This window comes from Centroberyx gerrardi, chromosome 13 (genome assembly GCF_048128805.1).
Source record: "Centroberyx gerrardi isolate f3 chromosome 13, fCenGer3.hap1.cur.20231027, whole genome shotgun sequence".
Taxonomy (NCBI): Eukaryota; Metazoa; Chordata; class Actinopteri; order Beryciformes; family Berycidae; genus Centroberyx; species Centroberyx gerrardi.
Window position 1 is genome coordinate 9,802,836 of NC_136009.1, and position 24,774 is coordinate 9,827,609.

General features: G+C 47.7%; 1 protein-coding gene across 1 annotated transcript in view; it reads right to left on the minus strand.

Annotated features, from left to right (window-relative positions):
* Positions 1-18,916, minus strand: part of c8b (complement component 8, beta polypeptide) — a 30,052-nt gene extending 11,136 nt beyond the window's left edge. The window contains exons 1-11 of the mRNA XM_071918642.2: positions 18,847-18,916; positions 13,227-13,366; positions 10,640-10,738; positions 8,212-8,343; positions 7,115-7,234; positions 6,541-6,579; positions 5,382-5,447; positions 4,106-4,165; positions 1,883-1,939; positions 1,366-1,474; positions 103-762 (exon numbers count right to left, since the gene is read on the minus strand). Of these exons, the coding sequence (XP_071774743.1) occupies positions 103-762; positions 1,366-1,474; positions 1,883-1,939; positions 4,106-4,165; positions 5,382-5,447; positions 6,541-6,579; positions 7,115-7,234; positions 8,212-8,343; positions 10,640-10,738; positions 13,227-13,366; positions 18,847-18,916 (1,552 nt within the window). The remainder of the gene's footprint in view (positions 1-102; positions 763-1,365; positions 1,475-1,882; positions 1,940-4,105; positions 4,166-5,381; positions 5,448-6,540; positions 6,580-7,114; positions 7,235-8,211; positions 8,344-10,639; positions 10,739-13,226; positions 13,367-18,846) is intronic.
* Between the last annotated feature and the right edge of the window lie 5,858 nt (positions 18,917-24,774).

The following is a 24,774-nucleotide window of genomic DNA, read 5'->3' on the forward strand; positions in this document are numbered from 1 at the left end:
AGGAAAGTGATACAGATGTGTGTTCAGTCAGAATAAAGATGTAACAATTCTATAATTCATTAGCTATGATTATGTAGGAGCACAATTAGTGAGAACGCTCACGAGAGTCAGTGGACGGCGATGTGGATGTGCCCGGGCTCAAGGTCATCCTGGAGAGGTCGAGGTCACTACAGCTGCCTTCCTCTTCCTGGGCTGCAGCGGCCGAGGGCGGCAACAACTGGCTGCAGACCAGCGTGTCCGGTACGTTCACCAGGCCCGGGGTCCCGCACCTGCTCACCGCCGCTGACGCAAGACCAGCTCCCGCACCACCGGCTGCGGCTGCGGCTCCGGCTCCTGACGTAGAGGGGCCCTCGCCTGCGTCCGAGTCCCCGCCCAGGCCCTCCTTCCCCAGGCTCAGCTGCCTCTGCAGCAGGGCGGGGTCGGCCGTGTGCTGGGGGCTGGTGATGGCCGAGGAGGGGGCCGACAGGTCGCAGGCTTGGGGGCACACGGTGGTGATGGGCACCAGGCCCTGGAGCATGGCGGCCGGGATGGCGTGGCCCCCCACGCCCACGGCCTGGGCCGGCATGTAGGCCGCCATGGCCGCCCACTGCTGCTGCGTGGCCGGGAAGATGTTGGCCTGGCTCCAGATGACCGGCTGGCCCCCGGGGAGGACCTGAGCCACCTGGAGGGGCCCCTGCACCGGGAAGGCCAGGGTCTGAGCCTGGCCGGGAAACGGCTGCTGCGCCCACTGGGCCGCCTGCACCGGGCCCATGGTCATGTAGCCTGGAGGAGGAGGAGGAGGAGGAGGAGGATGAGGAGAGGAGGGGGATGAGTGGGGAGGGGAGGAAATCAGTGTGTTGATAAAAGAAGGAAGAAATTATTATTATTATTATGAGCACAATGTAAATCATTTCTCCAGTGATTACAATCAAAATAAAGGGATTTGAACCACCTTACTTGTGCAACGTAAAAAAATTGTTAAAGCTTCAGAAGTGCATAAATTAACAAGCAGCAGAAAGAGCACTGAGCTCTAAACACGTTGCATATTCTGCATGTTTATAGCCTATATATGTTCACCTGCTCATTATGCGCTGCTATGAAATGAAAAATATAGTGTCTTTCTTTAGGAACCTCAAATAGGCCCCATGACCTATTTTGGGCCCTGTCCCTTAGGTTAAGAAACCTAGCTCTACAGTGTCTAAATGGCTTCCAGCACAAACAACAGTGCTGCTTCGTGGTCCTGATCCAGTGCAAAAAAAAACATGAGAGATAGGAAATTCATTTTGTTTTGAATTGCTGAACATCAAAGCAAAACATTCGCTCAAAAGTCTGTGCCTTTATGTTTTATGTTGTGAAAAATGGCAATGTTTCATGCTGGTGTGCTACCTGAGGGCACAGAGGTGGGGCTGAAGGGGGCGTACATCTCAGCAGGGGGGTGCTGCTGCTGGCGGTTGCTCCTGCTCGGGTCCAATGTGTTGGCAGGTGATGGAGGCATCTGGGAGGAAAGGCACAGACGCGCACACACACACACACACACACACACACACAGATGTCACCACTGTCAAAGTCACCCAAAAATCACTGCAGACATTTCTCCCTTATCTGCAGCACTGTACAGTAGAATATTCAGTTGATTCATGTCTCTGCGACTGTGGTGGCGCTAAAGCAACTACTCCTACTGCCTAAATACAATACATACATAACATTACAGATATGATTGTAATATATGAAGATGCATCAGTATTTAGACACATCTACGAAACGTCCATCCATGTACCAATGGCAATCATGATCATACTGTAAACCTGCCACAAGTCAAAGTCTCCATTCAGTTCTATACACTTGTATGGATTCTACAAACTCTAGAAGGCAGGAGGAGGGTTTGCTTTTGTGTGGCAGTTGCAGTACTCACCGAGGGAGGAGTGGACATGTCGCCGAAAAGATCAAAGTGGTTGATATTCTGTGAATCGAACCGGGGGGGGATGAGGGAAAGAAAGAGAGGAAAGCAAAAGTGATACATCATGACAATGAGATTTGCACAGTCAAGAAACCTCGGATTCATCTCCAAATAGGGCATGGTGGTTGTGTGGGTGGGTAGGTGGGGACGTGAAATCTATTCACAAAGGCAGTTGTGCTGCGGACGGCAAGAAACAACCACCCCCTCGTTCCATTATCAGAAAATGGATCTAAAATGAATCTTTCATGGCTTGCTATAATTGAGTGGGTAAAAGGCTATTCAGTCCAATAAAACAGGCTCTGATTAGATATTCTTATGTCTGCCAATCAAGAAGGCCCTTGAGAGCCTGTGACGCATTATCATGCTGATTCCACTCCGTGAGCAGATACACACGGAGGGGTTTGCGTTCTATTCCGCTGAATGAATGAATACGTGAAGGAAGAAGCTCCTCGAAACCACCCGGCCGAGACGGCGAGGCCACCGCACCCTATATAGGCAGACGTGACCCCCGCTTCAGCCCCCTCTGTCTTCCTCTCGCACTACACTAAAGAGGGGTGGGGAGGGGGAGGGGGGGGGGGAGAGAGGGGGGGCACAGCCTCTCTAAGAGACTATGGAATGGGTAAGTCGCATGAAATGTATGTTACAGTCTCTGGGGCCATGCACAAGCGGACAATGAATCACCATAAAAAAGCACAAAAACACACACAGGACACGCACAGGATTTGCATGCTATAAATAAACGGATGCATGTACACTTACAAACACACAACGAATAATAATAAAAAAAAAAAAAAGAAGAAAAGAATCAGGGGGGAAATTACAGCAATCAGTGTTGCTGAGAGGGGGGGTATACCACTGTTTATGTCCTCTTTGAATAAGCGGGGACATAATGGATCTCACAGTTTGCATGGCACTTTAGAACCATTGAGGGGTACAGAATGAGTCAGAGTTTGGAAAAGGTAAGCATTAGGATTGTACACAGAGGTCTCCCTGCAGGCGTTGACACACATCAGGGGAGCTCTAGGCTCTCAAAAAAAGCTCCAACTGAATGAACAGACAAGCAGTAACACTTAGAGATATGGAAGCGCTGCTACTTATACTGGCATGGGCTGTTTGGGTGAGATAGCGAGGGCCGGTGCAGTTTATCTGTTTGATATGCTGAGCAACAAGCACACAAACAGCGAAGAGAGAGGCACTTTGCTAGGGCTGTTTTCAAAAGTCGCGTGGAAAATTTTTTCTCTGGGTGAATGTTTGGCAAATAGGCTTGAATAAATGTTTTTATTTATGATTGCGAGAGATGCAATAGCAAGGTCACTGCATGGCGGGGGGGGGGGGGGGGGAGGAAGAACTCATAAAATCGACCAGGACGGAAAGAAATATATTTTCAGTTTGCTGAATGGAAAAACAAAAAACAAAAAGGCGCTCTGTACAGTATGCCGTTATCTGACGGAATCAGTTTCCCTGGAGAAAATATATTGCTGTCCATTACGGTGCAGTTTTTATGAGTCTTCGATGGCTTTGATTGTATGGAGCTGTGGCTACGCTGCATGCAGCTCGGCCGAACACCCACTCCACCCACAAACCTCTCGTTTTTATCCTCTGAGGAAGATGGAACAACCCCCCATGTGTTCAGTACCACCAGTCAAATGGGACCAGCGAACAGAACCATCACCATAACTGATTTGGTCGAGGCCATCTGGTCGTATCAAATTCTGCGTAGGATTGGATTTTCGAATGCGAAGCCTGCCTCTCTAATGTCCTGTGAAATTGGTGACATGTCTGACTTTGGTTGACCAATCAATTAGTCCTATCTCTTTGAGCAGGCTAGGCATGACCGATTTAGCTTTGTTTCATCATCAACAGAGAAGTGAAAGCGAACGCAGACGTCCTGCAGACCCCCTTCTGAGTTGTTTGTCGCCCAGGAGATCTTCATGAGGGCCTGTAGGCAATAACTAGATCTAAAGCCGCTGATGCTTTACTGTGAGTAACACGAAGGGCAAAAATCTACATACTGCGCAACTAAAAATATCAAATGCAGCAGCACAAAAACATTGCAAATGGACATTGTGGAAGGAAGGGGGGCTTAAGGCATTTCCTTCAAGAGGATCTTACAGAGAGGTTTGCAAGTAGGAGAGTGAGGAAACAAATAATAAAAACAAAAACACCTACAGTCATGAAATGGCGTTTTGGGACATCATAGATCCCTTCCTTCTGCTGACTGGTTGGGACCTGCATTGGATTGGAGGTCGATTCAAATGAAGAATAAGTAACAGAGCAACACCCTTCTGTCTTTTTTTTTTAACAGGCTGGGCATTTAGAAACAAAGAGCTTACAAGAACTGACACATTTCTACCGAGCTAGAAAAAGATTACTGCATCAATTTAGATTTAGTCCATACAAACATTTTTTTTTTAGACGTATTGTGATGTTTTAGAGCAATGGCGCTATGCAAATTCTACAGTTGTGCCATTGAATCAATTCTACTTAAATCAATATTGATTGTAAACAATGCTTGAAGATTGTGCGTGCTGGTTCTTTGGGTATTAAGGAAGCCTATTGTAATTCTGCTGCGGTACGTCTCAACTAGCTCCGTCTGACAACAAGAGAAAGCCACAGCTCTGGTCTTCTTTGTATATTTTTCTCACATTTATCTATTAAGCACAGTGAACCATCTTTTGCTCTCACTCTCTCTCTATCTCTCTCTCTCTCTCTCCCTCTCTCTCTCTTTCGACTGGTTGACTTGGCTTTCGGTTACGTTTTCCCCAAGTCTATTGATCTTGTTTCATTCTGAGATCAAATGGCATGGCAAGTGATTAATCTCTCTCTCTGCATCTTTCATCTTCAGAGAAGCGCGAGATACAAAGAGGGGAAAAAAGAGGAGGAGGAAGAGAGAGAGAGAGAGAGAGAGAGAGAGGAGGGAGGGGGATAGGATTAAACCACACAACAGGTCCCTAGAGTCCTACACTGGTCCCTCAAATGGTGTGAAGCAAAAGGTCAAAGTGGTGGATATCTAAAAGCAGCCCACCATATGAGCTTTGGGTGAATTATCCTGACCGAACAATTGACCTTGACTCTGCTGCGCCCGTTTGAGGCGTCGTCTTCTACATAAACCAGCCGCCTCTTGCTTTTCTCTCTCTCAAAATGAACTGAGCCTTCTATAATAGATCTCACAGCAAACATGCTTTGTTTTGTTCTCTTCTAGGATGGCAAAATATTGGCCTTTCATCTCTCAGCCGGGGCGAAATACTGTCGAACCAGCAGAAATCTCACACCTCTGATCTACAGCCGCGTCTCTAGGAATTCCTTTGGTTTTGATCTACAAAACAATCGGCATTTTGTAACTTTGAGAAAGGTGCTATGTAGTTATAGTTAGTGCTGTTACTATTGTCATCTATCACAGGGTATGAGGAGGGAGGAAAGGGGGGGGCGATGCTTGTCTTTGTACCTGATAAACGCTCTCCTCTGACTGGGGGCCACGGAGGGGTTCGTGTCCAGCCTCAAACACTATGTACTACAGAACAGAAGTAGTGGGCAAAACACAGAGGTGTATAATGAGAGTAATGAGATGAGAAGACAGAGAGAGGTTGGGCATATAAAATAGAGAGATATAACGAGAGAAAGAGGGATAATGACGAGAATCAATGGAAGTAGGAGGGAGTGAGGATGGGGCGGAGTGCAGAATGAGATTGGGAATGTTAAGGGCGTAAAAAAGAGGAAAAGGGAGATGGGGTGTGAGAAAGGAATGGAGAGAGAAGAAGAAGAAGAAGAGAAAGAGTGAGGTGGGAAGAGGAAAGAGCACAAGTATAATAGGTCAGGCAGTAGTTCAAGGCAATGTGGAGGTCTTAGAGGTCTAGAGGTCTGCAGCTCCACCTCATCACTACAATACAGACCCGGAGGTCAGAATATTCGCTTGAGATCCATGAGTGAAGTATATTCCAAGTCCTCAAATCCGTCAGTAGCTCCTCGGAGGTCGACATAAATGCTTGAGAGTCTCATTTATGGATCTCAAATTAAGATTCTGGCCACAGTTTCTTATGGAGTTTTGTCAACCAACATCAACATAATCAAAAACTGCAAATGGAATGTGTGTTTTACTGGCAATAAACAGCTACAGAGCAAAGAACAGAGATGATTTTGGAGGGTTTGGGCGTACCACTGAACATAGCATTCAGAGTAAGAGTTAGTGTTGTCTGTATTCAGTGTGAGCAAAACGAATAGAAACTCATGTTCAGCCAAATGCACAGGGCGAGGGGGGTAACAACCAGTCAGGGGGGGCATGTCTTTGGAAGAAATCAGAACATTGACACAGATCAACTTAAAAAATATGGTTTTACAACACTGCACTGGCAAATGGGAGTCGAATGGTTGAACAAAACTGTCCACTAGGATGGTCTACTGTGTATTACTGGAATGGTGGAATATCATGAATCATTAATTCAAGCAGATCGGTGACTGGAGAAGGTATTTGTGTTGAGGATTAATTGTTTCTGATTCCCAGCTTAAGACTTAATCACGAGTGAAAACAGCGCCAGTGAAGCTAGAGAAGCGTCAAGGTCAGCGGTGTTTCATTCCTGTTCTGATCGTCTGTGCGCTCGCGGACGTACCTGGTACACCGGATCGTCCACCTCGTCCTCCAGGATGGTCTGCGGGGCGGCGGGGGAGAGAACAAGGCATGTTTTCCATCATGAATACAGCACAGCAGAAGCATACACAATTGGAAATAAGTGGAGGAAGGAGAGAAAGCGAAACAACACCCGAATTCCTCGTAACTTCTTCTCGTTCTATTTCAAAGAAAGCATTCGCCTCACTCTGTCTTTTCCAGCACGCATGCACTAATAAACATGATCGCAGACTGATAGTGTGTTTGACATTGTCGCCCCTGGTGACACACACACACACACACACACACACACATACATCTCCAATCACACATACCTGACTCTAGTGAACAGAAAGCAAAACCTGTTACTCTGCCATTATCTTCAGATATTCAACATAGAAATCTGTGTTGCAGCCAAATGCAGTCTGCAATGCGCCATCAGACGCCACTTGAGGAGAAGCTTGAAAGTGTTGGGATTTTTGTCGTGTGAATGAATTGCTGGCTGAGTTATAAGGTGCGATCTCGCCGTGGGATGGGTAGTCAAGCAGAGAGCAAGGATGCAGGCGCCCTGATCCTACCTGGTAGACCGCCTGCTCACACTGTTTGTCCTTCTGGGCCTTCTTCTCCATCTCCTCCCGCTGCTTAATGTCGTAGATGAGCGTGAACAGGTCGCGCAGGTCAATGATGAGAGGCTCCGCCTGGACATGAGGAGCAGGAGGAGAGGGAGGAGGGAGAATAGGAAGAGGAGGATGTGGTGGAGGAGGATTGTGAGGAGGAGGTAGGGGATGAGGAGGAATCGGACGAGGAGGAGAGAGGAGGGGAAGGAGATGCAGGGCAAGAAGAGGAGGAAGAGCAGTGTTAGGAAGATGAAGATGAGTGGGTGGAGGAGATCAGGTAGAAAAGAAAGAAGAAAATGAGGACAATCCAGAAGATGCAGAGGAGGAGGAAGACGAGCATCGGGATGACCAAGTTCCAGCCTGACATTTTCTTCAAATCTGTGGTAATAATTGATCCAAAAACTTTCAGGGATAACCGTCAAAAACTACCAATTAGCATTTAAAAAGAGAACATTCAGGTGACGCAACACTCTGGCGGCCATATTGGAGGTCGTCAGCTCTTGGGCAGCAATGGCTGAGAAGAGCTGATTGCATTTCTAAACAGCGACTTGGCTGTCTAAACAGAATTTAAGACATGTTCAATTTCTGCTGTTTTTGATCGGGAAGTGGTCATTTCTCCACTGATAAAATGGAACGATTTTGTGTTTCAATAATGTCAGCTTGTTAGCTTGCAAATCATAGTATCTATGAACTCGTCTATCACTGTCTTGTTGCAAACACATCTGATTTGCTAGCGTGAGCAGTGGCTAATTGCATGTTAACATTAACATAGGTTTCTTTGCTAGATTAGTCTGCTGGCTAACTACTGTAAAGCCAAAAAATTAGCTGCTTAGGTTAACTGAGCTGATGCTTTTCAAACTACAACTAGTAGTGCTTTAGAGTAGAAATAGTACCAATGGGGCAAAGGCTAAGTACAAGACAGTTTCCTAGTATCTTTTTTTCTTGACTAGCTTTTATCTCTAGCTATTATTTCATAGCCAGTTCTCAACCTGCATCAGCTGTGGCTGCTAGTAGATTTGTGATGCAGCTGCAGAGCCTCTATTGGGACAAGTACTCACCGACTGTCCGGTCTTGATGGCCACAAACCTGTGGTGGCCCTCCTTCCCACAGACATAGCCAAAGGCCCGGTGGTCCCTGGTGTCCTTGGCAATGTAGCTGATCTCATGGACTGAGTGGTGGTGCAGGAGCACCTAGATGGCAGAAAGGTGGAGTTGTACAGCGAGGGCCATGCACACATCTTATGGGGGCCAAAAAAAGGGCAACGCCACACCTACATCTTCTTGTCGTTTTGAGGATGGAAAGGGCATGTCTTTCTTATTTGATATCCTGCCTCGCTTTAGAGAAATGCCTCGTTCCTATCTCTCACAAAGAAAGCATTTTGTATTGATATTGCATTTCAATACAAAATGCTTTCTTTGTGAGCGATAGGGGCAGGGAGTCAAACCCACTCTGAACCCTGTGTGTGCATATAAGAGTGTACAAGCAAAACACCCCCAACCAACACAGAGTGAGGCTAAAAGTGTCCGACAGTGAGAGAGGGAGTCTCTTTTTGTTGACTTGCAGAGGTTTAGTTTCTCATATGGGTACAAATCTATGTTGCACAGCACTTGGTAGTTCGCTCAAATGGAGGGAAAAGAACTGGTGTTCTGTCATCAAGGATATAATCCAGCAGCATTTAGGAGTTTGTTTGTTTTTTGCCGTTGTGTCAGATAGGGTGGTAGAAATGTCTTAGTCCTCGACAGGGACTAGCCTCAAACAGAAGAACTGCCAATTTTTACTACTTTCTTCTCTGCTTATTTATTTCCAGCTTTCATATCTCTCAGCAGGTTACGAGATGCTGTGAATTTAGTGCTTGAGTAACACCAAATTAGACTGGCGAGCCACAGTTCTGTTTTCACAGATCTTTAGGATTTTTTCACACCTCAAAGGAATCTGTTTGTGTGTATTGTGCATATGTATAAAGATTAATTTACAATGTGCCAGACCAGACCCATATGGCAGCCCAAAAACACCAGGCAAAACATATACATATATATATATATAAAAAACACTGACACATACACAAAACATAAACACACACATACACAGAGCAGTTCGGCTGCCACTCAGACTCAAACCCACCTGCTGCTCCACTAATAGCAAAGATAAGCTTATAGGCGCAGGGTGGCGCTTTCATCTGAATATTAGCCGATGTTAGACGTATTCAGTGGGGCGCATCGCTAGTAACGCTGCAGATTAATGTGAAATATAAAACTAATATGACTCCTCTACTCTACACGACAGAGAATCATGTCAGCTTTACATAAAGTATTTCCATCTAAATGCTCGCTGACACCGCCTGCGCTGCGATGATCCCCCATTTTAACCATAATAACTCAAGAGGGATATTAAGTGTGGAGTGTTATTTACTGGGAGTAATCAGTAAATAAAACGGAGCATTAGGGGGGACGATTTCCAAAACAACAAATGAGCTTGTCAGAGATAGTGGGGCTGGTTGGTTGGGGGGGTGAGGGGGGCACGGGGGCTTAATGTTCTCTTTCATTACCGGCGAAAGACACAGCGCTATCACCGCTACTATATTGAAAATGGATGCTATCAAAGATGGGTCTTTCTTTTGGGGGGGATCGATGCTTGATGGGCGGGGCGGGGGTCGGCAGCCGCGGGACAAACGGCATTGCATAATTATCAGTTTAGCGCTAACGACAGCTGAGGTGGAGCCGGCGGTGTAATTAGCATTAGCGGCGATGATCATTAAGGGGTGGAACTGAGCGCTAATTATCGGTTAGCGCTGATGAGCAGAGCGGGCCTATCTAGCCAACGCTACGCCCCAGGACGGGGGAGAGCGGAGCCCCTCGATCATCCTGTAATGGAACAGCAGGCCTCCGAGTCCTCCAGGGGGAAGGAAGCCAGGATGGAGGGGGAAACAGCCCGTCTCATAACATCGCCGTAACATCGCTCACTGCGCTATCATTAGCGGACAGCCAGGGTCTGAGTGATCTTAAGTAGGTCCTGCAGCGAATCGTGGTCTTATATGTCAAAGCAGTTTACTCAGGGTCAAATATCAAGCGCAGGACCTGCATTTTAATGTTGCCCAGTTCAATTTTTAGTGGCTAAAGGGCAAATTGTCCTATAGATAGATACAAGCATGTTATTGCTTGTATTTGATTGATAATTGAAAATAAATTTGTATTTTGGTAAATGCGGTGATGAAAAAGCACAGCATTTTATTTGAGCAGAATTCCTAATCTGATAACCTTGTGGATTGTACATCCTTCTCCCTGAGCAGGTGATGCGGTGGTAGTGATATGTCAACCGTGCGGCGTGCCAGCCAGGCTTACAAGATGGCGGCTCTGGCAGCCGTTGTGAACTGAACCGTGCGAGCGTCTGCCCTCTGGATGTCCTACGCTGTAGGTTCACAGCAACAGCTGGCAGGGGCCTCGCGGTGGAGCTCCGCCACGGGGCCCCCGCCGCCGACACGACACTCACCCCTGATCTTTCGTCGTAAATCTTGATCCCGCCGAACGAGACCGTCAAGAAGACTCTCTGCTTGTGCTCCCCTTTGGAACGCGCCGAGGACGCCATTCCCTGTAGGAGATTTGAAAAAAAAGAAAAAAAAAGAAATGAGGAGATGAAAGGATATGAGCTCGGCGTGAGAGACAGTGAGCCTTCTTCTCTTCCGACTCAGGTGAGTGTGACAGTGGGAGGTGGGGGGAGAGATTAGGAGGGGGGGAGGGAAGATGGGGGTGACAGGAGTTACATAAGGTGCAATAGGACAGAGTGTTCTTTCATGTGCCTTTTCTTGAAGCTTCACTCTCTGAGGAATTCGCACGTTGCCTTCCGCAGCGACTCTTATTATTATTATTGCCGCCTTTTTTTTTCCGAGTGCCTTTTTCTTTCCCGTTCTTGAAGTCGGTCTGCCGCTCTTCAACGTGACACACGCCAGTGCCAGCTAACAACAATAAAGGTGGAGATTTGCTGACTGAATGGATCGCGCTGCTGACCGACCGGCTCGCTGTGGCAACTCCGCATCCTGCTGACTGAACAACCACCCGAGCCTTTGAAGTACATTTTTTCCCATGGATCTCAGCTCTTTTTTCTTTTCTTTTTTTTTTTAACATATTCTCAACTCTAACGAAAAAACAGTTAACATTTCCACCGTGTTCCTTTTGACGCGTACAAAGGCATGACCCGTGTGCCTGACGTGTCTTTTATGTACCGAAAGCCTGCGAGAGAAGGGAAGAGAGGAGAAGGGAAGAGAAGAGGAAGAGGAGAGGAGATAAGAGAAGAAGAAAGACCTGCCTGCTGTGCTGAATGCCTCTGACAAGTCTGAATGCCCAGTTACGTTGAGACCTCTCCTGTACACCCCACCCACCCTCACCCCCCTCTTATAAAGCTGAGCTGAGATCTAAACACAGGCCATTATAAATTGCATTGAACACCATCAAGCTCTGCTGCTTCTGTCATCAGTCTGGGAGTCTGAGGTGCAGGAAGACGGGCGTGCTGCATTGCCGCATCCATACATACGCACATACAGCAGATACATACATGTATATTTATATGTACACATAGAGAGGGAAAGATTAAGAGAGGACGATACAGAGAGAACAAGCAAGAGAAAGAGGCATAAGAGAAAGAGAGAGAGAGACGGGAGTAAGAGAGAGAGCGAGTCGATGGCTGTTGTCAATCAGCGATTGGCTTCTCCATTTGGTGGATTAGTCCTCCAGGCAACGAGAGGCAGCTCAATAGAGACCCCGTCCCCTCCTCTATCCCCTGTCCAGATAATAGCAGGCCGGTATCGACTGCTCCATTGACTGTAACTGGCTGGCGGCCGGCGGTGACTATACTGTTGAAATGTCATATCAAGGCAGGGGAAAAAAAGTTGTTTTATTGGACATATCACTTAGAATGGATATGGGGGATGAGAGGCTTTGCCTGCTGGCGATAGTCCGTTGTTCCTCTCAAGGGGCTTCCCACACATTTAAGCCCCGGCAAACTCCGCAAGAAGATGCTTCAGAAACCCATGCATGCGTTCTTCTTTCGGAGGAGGATTTATCCCGTACCCACCTACTGCAAAGATGCTTATGGTGCCTCTTTTTATCCAACAGAGAGAGTGATAAGTACGTCCCTGCCGTTACTTTGGAGAGCCTAAACACAGCTGCCATTTAAGAGGATACGAAATAAACTATGTTACGAGAGGAGGAAGCATACTGAAACGTCGCACTTTAGGAAAACACAGAGTACACACTCATTTCAAAGTGATATTTCACAATTCTTCATACATACACATGCAAAACAAGTTCAAGAACTGTCTCCCTCCAACACGATCAGACCTTCTATGATCCATAAATCACCAGACTTTTCCCTGACTCTTGCCACCGAGGGTTTGCACGTAACCTAATTTACTTCCCGCAAACTTCTATAAAGAACACAGCCTAAAAATATTATCTGGGTCACATTGTCGCAGTTTGCATGTGTGCTAGAAGTATGACATCACAAACTATGTTTTGGCTTTAAAAATAGAAGGCTGCGACTGACACGATCACAGATACAAGAGGCAGACAGATTGGTGGTTTGCTCCTCTTGAAGTCACAGGGTTGTACTGCGCTAAAAAGTGAGAATGTTCTACTAAAGCGATATACTGCTTGAAGGATCTTAGGATGGGAAGCCAGTTTGCCTCCAAGGTCGAAAACGCGTATGAAAAAGCGGTATGAATAAACGCGGAGAGCTCTAAACTCCAAGCAATACTAAAAATACGGCAGCCTATCAGAGGGAAAGCGAAGTACAAAGCCCCTTCCATTTTGCAGTGAATACAATACAGTAGCTGTCTACATGACACAGAGCCATGCAGAGATACGGCTAGACTTTTATTTGCTCCATTTGGTCAGTTCCTTACTTTCAGTGAGTCAGATGCTACAGGACAAGACAGCTCCCATGACTCATTCAAACAGACAATAGAGACATGCCCGAGCATGCCTTTTCCAAATCTGACTGAGATGAGTGAAGAGGCTCGATGATGTCCCTACAGGCAGACAGACTTCTACACACACACACACACACACACAGGAGTCCGCACCTTCAGCTTCATCATGGAGTCCTGGCACAGCTTGTCCCCGCGTGCCGCTGTCACCTCATCAATCCCGATCAGCTTGGCCTTGTAGCGCACGCCATCTCCACGGAAACGCTTAATAAGCCCCGCCTCACTGCGGTCCTGACCTGCAGCGGGAGAGAAAGACAGAGACAGAGAGAGAGAGAGAGAGAGAACAGAAATAAGGGAGAGAGAGAGTGATTACAGGAAACGAGGATGTGTGAGCTCAACTGAATCCTATAACTTGAGTATCAGGCCCTGCTCGCGGTATAGAGGCGAGTGATGTGTGTGTGTGTGTGTGTGTGTGTGTGTGTGTGTATGTGAATGAGCTGCTGCGGTATAAATATTTATGGAATAGGAAATGCAGAACGAATAGCAAATTAGCAGCGGCCAAGACTGAAAGAAAATTGAAGTTGAAATTGAAAACGAAGTTGCTTACAGCCAGTGGACAAACAGACCAAATGAGGAAACAATTGGAGCATCGAAAAAACACTGTGACATCACCTATCCCGAGGCCTTGTGGGGCATTCACACACACGGCTAGGGGTGGAAGGTTATGGGGTGGCTGGGTGGGGGGGGTTCTGTCCTCTACCTCACGCCCACGCCCACGCCCACGGTTCCCATGGGCGCTATTGGCGGCGGCAAACAGCTTGAATGGCCGCTATTGAGAGGAATCATCTCGGTCCAGCGCTCACCCACAATCCACCAGGCGCTCCGCGGGTGATGGATGCTGGGGAGGTGGGTGGTGGCAGAAAGGTGGTGGGATGGTGGTGTGAGAGCAGGGGGGGGTGTCTGGATGTTTGGGGAGGGGTGTGTGTGTGTGTGTGTGGGGGGGGGGGGGGGTCGTCTGGATGGCCTCAGGCTTTATACTCTGGTTCTCTCCCTCCCTCCTGATTATTCTGTCTGTCTGTCATTCTCTCCAGACGCCCCGACTCCACCTTGACACTGACACCTTTCTCAATTTGTCTCTGCCGCTGTCCGCCGCCGCCGCCGCCTTTACTGTTTTGATTACGCGGGTCCGAGGCCCTTGAGCGCTGCCGTCTGTGTCTGCTGTGAATAAACCATCTCCTCATAACCTGTACGGGGGTTTTGTCAGCGCTAACGCCGACTCCCGCCGCGCTCGCACAAAGAGATAGTGGCATTTCAAATCAAGGTCACCCGCACCTTGGAGAATTTAACACTATTTCAGGCCCCCGTCGCACTCTATTCTAGGTCATGAGCCCATACATCAGTTAGCTGCACATTTAAGTGGCTGGCTAAGCCGCGCGCGAGGAGAGGACAAGCTTTAATATCCCTAACAGAAACTGTCAGGCAGCACTCTAAGACCATATTACACCAAATGAGCTTATTCCACCCAGAAACACACGGCGTTGCCATCCATGCTACATCTCCCCCCAACACAAATGGAATTTCTCCTCCTTCTCTCCCTGCATATTCCAATGAAAACGTCTTCCCGGGACTTTCAAGTAGGAGATATGAGAGGGGGGGGGAAATCGGAAGAAAAATGGCAAATTTAGAAAAAGAGCAAATTAAGTGGCCTGCGCAAATGGGGGAAAAAAATGGCTTGGTTCAAAACGCAGGCTCTTGTCTTGGCTATGCACACCCTCTCACTAATTCATGAGGGCACAATTCTCTAAAGGGGGGGGGAGGGCTTGACGATGCTAAAGTCATTAAAGTCTCTAAGTAAGTGAATGTCAAATCTGGGTCTAATTCAGACTTGTTTCCCTGCCAGAGGATAATGAGCCTTATATACAGCTGCTGTGTACCTCTGAACATTAACTAGACTCAGCCTGGCATGCATACTGCAACAATGTAGGGGAATGAACATGCCCGTTTTAAGGATCCATTTTGAGCACAAACTCACTGGAAACACATATAGATATATAGCCATGATAGAAGCCCTACTTTTTACATGCCTGCAGGCAGCACCGCTCCACTCCCAGTTTGGAAAAACCCTGCAGGACAGATACAAAGGAGGGTGGACTACCTACTGCTATACCGGATTCAAACCCTTCTTCATAATTATACTCTTTTCATGCAGTATTATGCATTCCCGTCCGGATTTTACTGACTCATACACTCTATAATGTCATGCAAAATGCATGCTGCTCCAATTGCATTTTAAACATCATCGGTCCAATTCAGCGGCTCTCTCTCCGATGAGCTTCGCCAGATGTTCTGTGCCATTTGTTTCTTTACATACACAGCGTGCCACTTCACCTAATAACACTTCAGGAGAGATTTAGAGATTTATGCACGGATCCTCAAAAAAAAAAAAAAAGTAGGGCTTGCATACCGAATGAGAGGGTTGATACAGTGGCATAACTCCTACAGTACGTGCTCCGGGTTCAGATCACGGTGAGTGAGTGCACTGTATTTGGAAACTAAAGAGCTGCGGGGCACGCTGTTTCATGTTGTTACACATTGGAAGAAAGAAGAAGAGAGAGGGAGGGAGGGAGAGAGGGGAGGGAGGGAGGGAGAGAGGGGAGGGAGGGAGGGGGGTGACACATATTCCTCCGGCTTCCTGGATTCGACAATTAACCCAAGGTTGAGCGGTCCTCGCAGTGTTTCTGGCCTGTAAGCCTGACGCGGCTCACACTGCGTCTGACAGTGTTGCCTAAAGTACAGTCTAGTGTATTAGCCTCCTACATGGCACAACTACATGCCCACCATTGTAGTAACGGAGCTCAGAACAGACCAGCCAGGATCCAAATCAAACGCTACAGTTGCCCACCTGAGACAACAGGCCCTGGACCAGGACCATGGAGAGAACAATTACTGCTAGCCTCGCTCCATACTGTTTCAGGGCTTGCCTCTGATCGGAGCGGCGCACCCTCCTCCTCACCACACTAGAATGGGGACAGGGAAGGGACAGATGGCAACAGATGGAGAGTCAGAAGTGCCCCTCCAGATATAAGGACTTGGCAACAAGACATTTTTTGTTGGGGAGCCGGGCATCGAGGCAGCTTAACCTCTGAACCTTTTGAGTGCGTACCCATGTATGCCTGTCTCTTTCATTCGTCAATGCCCCTGTCTGCCAATATGCCGCACATACGCTCATCGTTTATCCGTAATGAGAAGAATATTGCCTGTTGAGATACGCATCCACCTACATGTCATGTGCAGTACTAGCCGTTCTTCTTGCGCGTCTGCGCCCGTGACAGACTCTCCTACTTTGTATCAGCCTGTCTCCTGAGTGCCGGTCCCGTCAGCGTAGGGGGCTGATGACTTAAAGGAACAGTATAGAGAGTGGAGGTCTGACTAGGGCAAATCTGTCCCCACCATCTGCCTCCCCCATGTGTACAAAATAACATTCATAAGCCTCAGCAAACACACAGATACACATTTACAAACATTAACAGCGGCGCGTGTTCCCTAGTCCCAAACCCGCACCGATGCACAAGCTCCGACATCAGAATTACGCTGCTCAACTTCGGCAATAATCGCAAGATAGAGGTTTTGGTTAAATGATGGATCGTTAGACCAATTACTGAGCTAATGAGGGGTACTGTGCACATCATCAATGCAGTGGATAGTACATCGGCTTACATACAGATATTGATGCGTGCCGGGCGGTGATGGGCAGGATCATTCTTTAGGTAGGGCTCAACGACACTATCATTACATTAATGGTGGAGCAGTGCGATGGAACAGTAGGATAAACGTACCATCAAATGATTTGGCCAAACGTGGGGAATGGCGTTGCACCATTAGCTAATAGCTTTGTGAGAAAGATAGAGTCCGCTGCTGCTGTACTAGGGTAAAATGGTTGGTATTGACTAGAGCATCTTACAACCCTGCCAATGCAATAGATATGAGAGGTGACTGGAGATTTAACGTGCTGTTTCCCTCTCTCTCTTTTTCTCTCTCTCTCTCTCTCTCTCTGTCTGCTGTCTCTGTCCTTCCTCTCTCCGTCTCTCTCTCCCCTCCTTTTACGAGTGTCTCTCTTTGAAATGAATCATTTTTTGTGCACAGATTACAGTGGGTGAGCAACAGTTGCTATGGAGATGGAGTAAAGTCACGCATGTAAAGCAATTGCATCGATGGGTAGAGGGGAGCTTCGGCTTTACCATAGCAGGCAGACTTTGCTGCAGTGAGGGCTGGCGTTTTCCTAATGGCTTGGCAAGGAGTGACCATGGGGAAACAAAAAAAGACTAGTGAGCGTCCGCCATCTCCTCCTTGAATTGGGTCGTGTGTGTGTGTGTCCATTTCCTCGTCACCCTATATGTTCTATTTTCTATTCGTCTGAAAAGGATGAAGGAAAGCATTGTGAAACGTGCTATTGAAGAGAGAAGTATAAAGCAGCAAAATAAGCAGCACAGCATTCACATTAATGCTAATCTACATTGGCTGCTCCAGTTGCTACCCAGCCACATGAATACAAACAAAATGCTAAATGTATGCCATCAGCCTGATCCTTGAGAAGGTCCTTCACCTGCCCCCCGCCAGCTCACCACCGCCACTGGCTGCGCTGCATGACAGTCCGCATCCATCTTGATGTTGCCCCATTTCCATTTATATGGATCTAAATAGCATCTTTGGTGATTGTGACAATGGTCCCTGCAGCACATGTGATTAACACGGTGAAGTCAGGGGCTGATAGCCTGCGCTGATAGCCCCCTCCGGTGAGCCGCATGGCCACGTGTGTAATAGGCCCCTCGCTCTTCTCTCCCCCCTCCACTTAACTCAAATCGATGGGCCCTCCTCCAGCCCGGCCATTTATCTGAGCGAGCCGACAGAGCCGGCGAAACAGCCGCAGAGGACCTGGCCCCGCGGCCTCGTTACAGCCGGCCCGGAGAAGCCAGATTTACTGGACTGCCGCTGGAGTGGCTTTATTCATGGATGGAGAAATGAGGGAAAAGAGGGGATGAAGAGCGGGAGGGTGGCAGGGAGAGGGGGGGGGGGAGGGAGGGAAAGAGGGGCGAGCGTCCTTTTCTCGCTCCCTCCCTCCCTCCCGACGCTCTCTCGCTCTTTCTACCTCTATCTCTCCCTCTTTCTTCCTCTCAGCCAATTCAATCCCATTTCAATCTCCCGGTGAACGTTCTGAGGCTGCCTCGGCCTATTACATCACTTATGCTGTTCATCAAAGCGACAGGGTGTGAATTACCCCGTCCATGACACCTAAATCATGGCACTACCAAACCCTGGGGCTACATGGAATAGCTGTTACTACATCTGGATCCCTGGGATGAGGCAGAGGCGCTTCTCGGCAGGCTTGACTGAGTGGAGCTTCTCTCCATGTAGTCATTATTACATTATTTCGCTCCGTCTGAACATGACTCACGGTTATATTGCCAAACATGCAGAGGGAGCGTTCCCTACCATCCTCCATTTTTGTCCTGACTTCCTTTTGCCCTCGAATCCCTTCGCCTTCCCTTGGTGTGTGGATTGTGTAAGCATACAGTACGTTTCCTCAGCATAATGCATCAGCCTTAAATAGTGCATGAACACAGTTGTAGACATCATATGACCCTTATCTTGTACATGCTACTGTCACCCCAATTCCAGAACTGTTTGTTGTACTAATGCATTATAGTTGGAGAGAAGAGGGACTTTGGTAATTAGCCACCGCTGCAACTGATGCATATTGAAGGTGAATCTTACGTACCTTTGATCCTCCTGGACTCCCTTCTCTGGCTGGTTTTGACACCTGGCTGGAGCTCGGCCTCTGCTGACATCCTCCACCGCTGAGTCCGTCGTCCCGCTCACAGCAGATCCACCATGGGTTAGCAGCGCGCTAGCTAATCCTCCAACTTCCAATGTCCAATCCCCCCCCGTCTGGTCCCTCTCACAGCTGCTCTGGAGTGGAGAGAATCTCCTTCAAATCCATGGTGAGATGTCTGGTATTCCTCAGTTAATGAAGATCCAGCCTAGCTAGCCACCCTCCGTCACTGTTGGCCCATGGTGCTTGAGTATTGCCGAACGCCACATGAAAAGCTGATTGAACGGTAGAGCCGAGTGATCCTCTCGAGAGCCGTTTCAGATCAGGTTTGACATCTTCTGGAGTGTACCTGAGCTCTCAGTGAAGGTCAAGTATCACATGGTCCACTGTTGCTCTTTACTGAGGGTGCACCTATTGCTCAGCAACTAATTCCCCCCCGGGGGAGAGTGCGGCATCGATGTGGTCAAGTATTGTTCTTCAGAGTAGGTCAGGAGCGGACATTATTCTTTGGCGGAATACTTCAGATGCGGTGCGACAGCCCATCCCAGTCACTCGCTCTGTGCACTGCAAGGCAAGGAGACAGGGATGACAGTTAAGCTGGGAAGAGGTTAATAATTAACATGACAAACGCATGCCCCTTGATCACCCATTACAACATTAATTCAACTTAGGAGGATGACAGGCACTAATTTACAAAATCAACAAAGGAGGTTATTATCTCTTCTGGATCGTCAAGCCTTAATCAGAGGGCAACAAACAGAGCCACTCATGTCATGTACAGTGCGTGTCTTTCCTCTCACATGCTTCCGGCTCAGTACGTGTAGCGCCCACCCTTGAAGGAGACCGGTGGCGGAATGTTTGGTGCTGTTGTTTTATGGGAGTAAATATGAACCACTAGAGCGTGACCGATGCCTCTGTGCATGCAAACCCCCTTTTCAGAAGATGGGTATGCAACAGCATGAAAGGAGGGGAAGTAGCAGAGAGCGATGAATGACAGGCTGTTTCAAGCGACGGCGAGAATCCTGGCACGGCCCGCCGTGAACTGGAACCCCCCACATTGTGCTTTAATGCCCTTGAATCATCCACTGCTAACACGGGGGCAGTGCCAAGCTGGCACCGTGGCTGGCAGCCCTTCGGTTGGCATGGTGACGGGCCATTGTTGGAGGAGGAGGACTTCAAAACCCAAACTGGCCTGGAAAGAGCTGCTGCGCATCGCACGCACCGGGCGCACATCCTCCTGCGTGACATTGTGTGACATTGCGAGTGTGTGTGTGTGGTGAGAATGAGCGAGAACGGGAGTGAGAGGAGAAGATCAAGGGAGTGTGTGTGTCTGCTGATGAGTAAACATTCAAGAAAAAGAAAAAAATGTCATGTAGTGTAGTACTGAGTCTGAAAATGTTATTTTTTTGAAGTATCAAGAATTTTCTCAAGTGACATTAACTTGATACTAGTGGATTCATCTGCGCTATTTCAACATATTGACACTCGTTTCTGGAAAATTCCTTAAATTATTCCTGAAATTATTTCACCCTACCGTCAGATTTTTTCAATTCAAGATTTTAAGACACAAGACTAGATTAAATGACTGAAAAAGGACATGTTTTTGCAGTGTACATGCAGTCAAGTGTGCGCCTGCATCGTTGTGTGCAGTCATGAGTATATGCTTTCATGCGCACCTGCATGTCGGAAACAGAAAACACATTGGTGGATGTGAAAAAGAAAGCACAGTCAGTTCACAGCAGTCTCTCTCTCTCTCTCTCTCTCTCTCTCTCTCTCCTTCTGCAGATGTGTCCTTCAGCCCTCCTATTATTCCAAAATGAGCTATGATGTTGAGACATTCCATTCCCTTGAACAACAGGTGATTGCAATCGCTGCGTCATTACCGGCTCTCCTTGTGCGTGGCTGTCTCACCCGTGTGTCACCGCGCTCCAGCCTGAAGTGTGCTTATGGGGCAGATAATGTCATGCCGGTCCAGGCAAAGGGGCAATCTCACCATAAGTACGTCTCAAACAGAGCCTCGGAGTGTCAGCGATGGGAGAGGTATTTTCCATGTCACAAAGAACCTTATCGGAATGTAATTTTCATTACCGAGGAGGAAGATATGCCTCATTGTATTAGACGGAAGAGCGATTTAATGTAATGTACGGCTGCTTTTCAAAACCAATGCTATCTAGGTCACCCAGACTCCCCAATCTGCTCCGTGTTTTAACAGCTCCCAGTGTCTCTTATGATTTGGGTCAGAGTTAACGAGCATCACTCGTTTCTCCAGCTACTCTGAGCTGTTAGAGTATGTCAAAAGCCCCTGACAAAAGCCACCCCTTTATTTATTAATTTGCTCATTTTAGTATTGCCTTTCTCAAGTGCAAGGGAAAACTTCCTTGAAGGAAGCCAATTCCATTTCTGCATGCATCTCTTTATTTCCCTCCATCAATCCTCCACTCTCTCTCTCTCTCTCTGTCTCTTTCTGTCTGTTTCTCTCTGTCTGTCTGTCTCTCTCTGTCTTTGTAAAGGGCAAAAAAAAAAAAGATTTCACTAATCATCTCAGCCGATGTTTGTTTCCTGCTTGCATCAGAATCTGCGCCCGTAACAGGATTATCGAACAAAAAGAGGCGTGCTGTGAGAAAGCTTGATGTAATATGACAACTCTGTCTTCTTTAACATTAAGCACATCAATCATGAAGTGAGCCATTGATTTTTCAGGAGCGGAGTCATAGTCTATAGCTCCACAAAGCGAGCTAGACCCCCCTGGGCAACATGCAGGCATATATGGTCTTGTCATGCAGCATAAATACAATGCAATGAGATGTGATCTCAATCTTTAAAACATAGGGGAAATTATTGTTTTCCTCCTTTTCATTTTCAACTTGTTCAGTATGTCAGTCATGCTACTGTCATCCTACTGTATCAGTCACATTGGACAACATGTTCAAAATTTACTAACACACAAGGTGGTGTTACCATTTTAAATTCTTGGTAGTTATGTAATGAATGCATAAACAACACAATGGGTAATTAGTTTGCCATGATTATTTTGCAATAAATTAAATTGTAATTTTGTTATTGGACAGATTGAACAGGTCTTATTCTTCTTGTGCCAAAAGATTTTAGTTTCTAACAACTTAATTAGGTCAATTAATGAGACTGGTGTCTGTAGAGCAGATGCCTAGTTGCAATAGCTGTTTCTATGGATGAAAATGATTCATTAAGTAAGATCAGCTTCTCAATCATGTTTGCCATCTCAGAAATATAATGGGCAATCAAAGAACACTCGTCGCTTTTTAAATCAGGCCATTCTCGAGTTTCTCCTCAGCTCCGGCATTCCAGTAAGTAACATTTCCTCCTGAGACTGCTGTTTAATAGACTGCACAATCAACCTCATATTGTGAGACAAGCCTCCGTGCATCCTGCCGCATCCTGGAGTAACAAAGGTTGAACAGCCATCTATCACTGGATATGGCCAATTACACCTCTATTCATTCCGGTCCCGGCGGAAGGCGCAGTCTGTGCTCTCCGGCTTGCGTGCGACTGCCGAGGAGCGGGGAGGCCCGGTCCCTAGACCGTCTCCGCCAGTTGCCGGCCAAGCCTGGCGTGGCCCGGGGGTGGTGCGACGTTTGTTCGACAGACTGGCTTTGGCACCCCGCGCTGGTCATCTTTGTTACAAAACGCCCCCCGGCTTATGCGGTGGGACAGTGCTGTCACAACCTGGCCTAACAAAGCCTCTGCGAATAGCCCCGCTGCTTTACCTTGTGTCACCTATGACAGCGAGGGCCAACCAGCAACTGCTATGTCCCCTGCATGCCTAATGCCTTCAGAATGGAACACAGCCCAGGCCACTATGTGATAAAATCTGTGTTGGTTTTGGTGTTTTAAAGCCAATCTCTTCCACTATTCTACATAAACTCATCAGCTGTTATCAAATCCACACAATCAACAATAGGATTGCCTCATGTGGCCTTACAAGTGGCTGATAGTGATAGTGTAAGATAGGGTTAATTTGCTTTTGTCAGACTAATTAGCTTGCCGAATAGCAAGTGCTTGAGTGGCACACAGGTCTTTGGGGTAACACCGCAATCTATTAACACTTCCGACCATATGATTCAGGGGGTTAACCGTGTTACACACAGTCATGGCAAGGCTTTCTAATGATGTGACAAAAGGCCACAGAGACACAAACATAGGCAAAGGTCCAGTAAAACACACAGGGTGAGTTGGCCATGAACATCAGGGTTACTTCTATAAATACCAGAGAGGGTGAAGAGACCGAGCAAATAAACAGGCTGTAGCCGACACAAATGTGAGAAATATTAACATAAAATACAGGGAAAAGAAATGAGGAGCATTGCTCAATATTAATGCCATACTGTAGCATTCCTTTTGACTACTGCAAGAAGATTTCCTATTTTTGTTCAGTAACTAATTCTACACACAGTACATCATATGGATGGGATTCACCCTAAAAGTGTGCACTGATTGTAGCCCAAAAGGTGATACCGACTGCGCTTTCCTCTGCAAAGAATGTAATAGAAAAAGAGGAGACAAAACTCAAATACTGTAGCCATAAAAGAGAGACACTTCTCCTTTCTTCTCTCCCTCCTCTGCTTGGCCTTCCAGGGGGAACTGATAGCCTCTGAGCTCAGGCTGTTCAGCCACGGCCCATTAGTTCACCTCATTCTGACAAGATGGAGGGCCTCTCCGACGAGGGTACGGTCAAGAGTGCGGGGGGAGACGGCAGAAAATATATCTTAAAAATTCAGTTTGTGCATTTGAAGCGCTCTCAAATGACTTCCTGGGAGAAACAGAGGCCTCGTTGCTTCGGGTTCAGCGGCCACAGCTGGTAAACTAAATAAGTATTGCCACGCGGTTTGCTTTGCTGTGCAGATTTATGTCAAAACCGGCCTCGGAGCGGTGCACTCACTTAGGCGTGGCTCCGGCGCAGCCAGGCATGGCTGGGCAGAGGGCAGAGAGGCGCTGCCCTCTCGAGTGCTCCTACATTACCCTTTTTACCAGCTCAGCTGCAGGATAACAGGGCCCAATTTAGACGGAAGAAGTGTGTGTGTGGGGGGGGGGGGGGGGGGGGGGGGGGGGGGGGGGGGGCTGGAGGAGGGAGGAGGGGATGGGTGTGTGTGTGTGTGTGTGTGTGTGGGAAGTGGGAGAAGGAGAGGGAGAGGAGAGGGAGGGGGGGGGGGTCTCTTCACGTCTGAGACGTGACATAAATGAACAAACCCGCTCGCACTCCGGCGCAGACATGCTGGAGGTCTCAAGAAGCGAATATTAATGCGTTTTTTTCTTTGAAAGTTTGCATTTCTTAAGCTGTTCCGCCTCTGTAACAGACGTATTCAGGCTAATCGAGTGTCACTACCTCCCCGTGGTGGCGGTAAACAATAGCATGAAAACAGGATAGGCTACATTTTCTTCTTTTATTCATCTCCCTCCTCCCGCCGCACACAGCAGGTGTGGAAAGGCTGCCGGCGCGAGGCTCGTCGGACCCCGGCCCCAGAACAGTTAATTGGTGGATCTGGCTCTCGGAAAGCACCTCCTCTGATGTCTCTCTATGGCTTCCCCGAGGAGTCTTTAATTCGCTGTTGATTTGGTTTGTTGTTGTGCTGTGTCTCAGTGTCTGAACAGTGTGTTAAAACAGGCTATTTACCACGTTCGGTGGGAGAGAGAACTGGGCCGGCTCCAGAAGGCCTGGACAAACACCATGCTACCTCCCAGCCAATGTTTCCCTCTCGCTACTGTCTCTCCCTCTGTCTCTCTCTCTTTCATTCTGTCCCTCCTCTCTCATCTTTCCCCTCTTTTGCTCTGTCGGATAATCTCTGCTCTTTTTTTGTATTATTTTCCACCATCTCTCCATTCTGTCTTTACCTCTTCTCC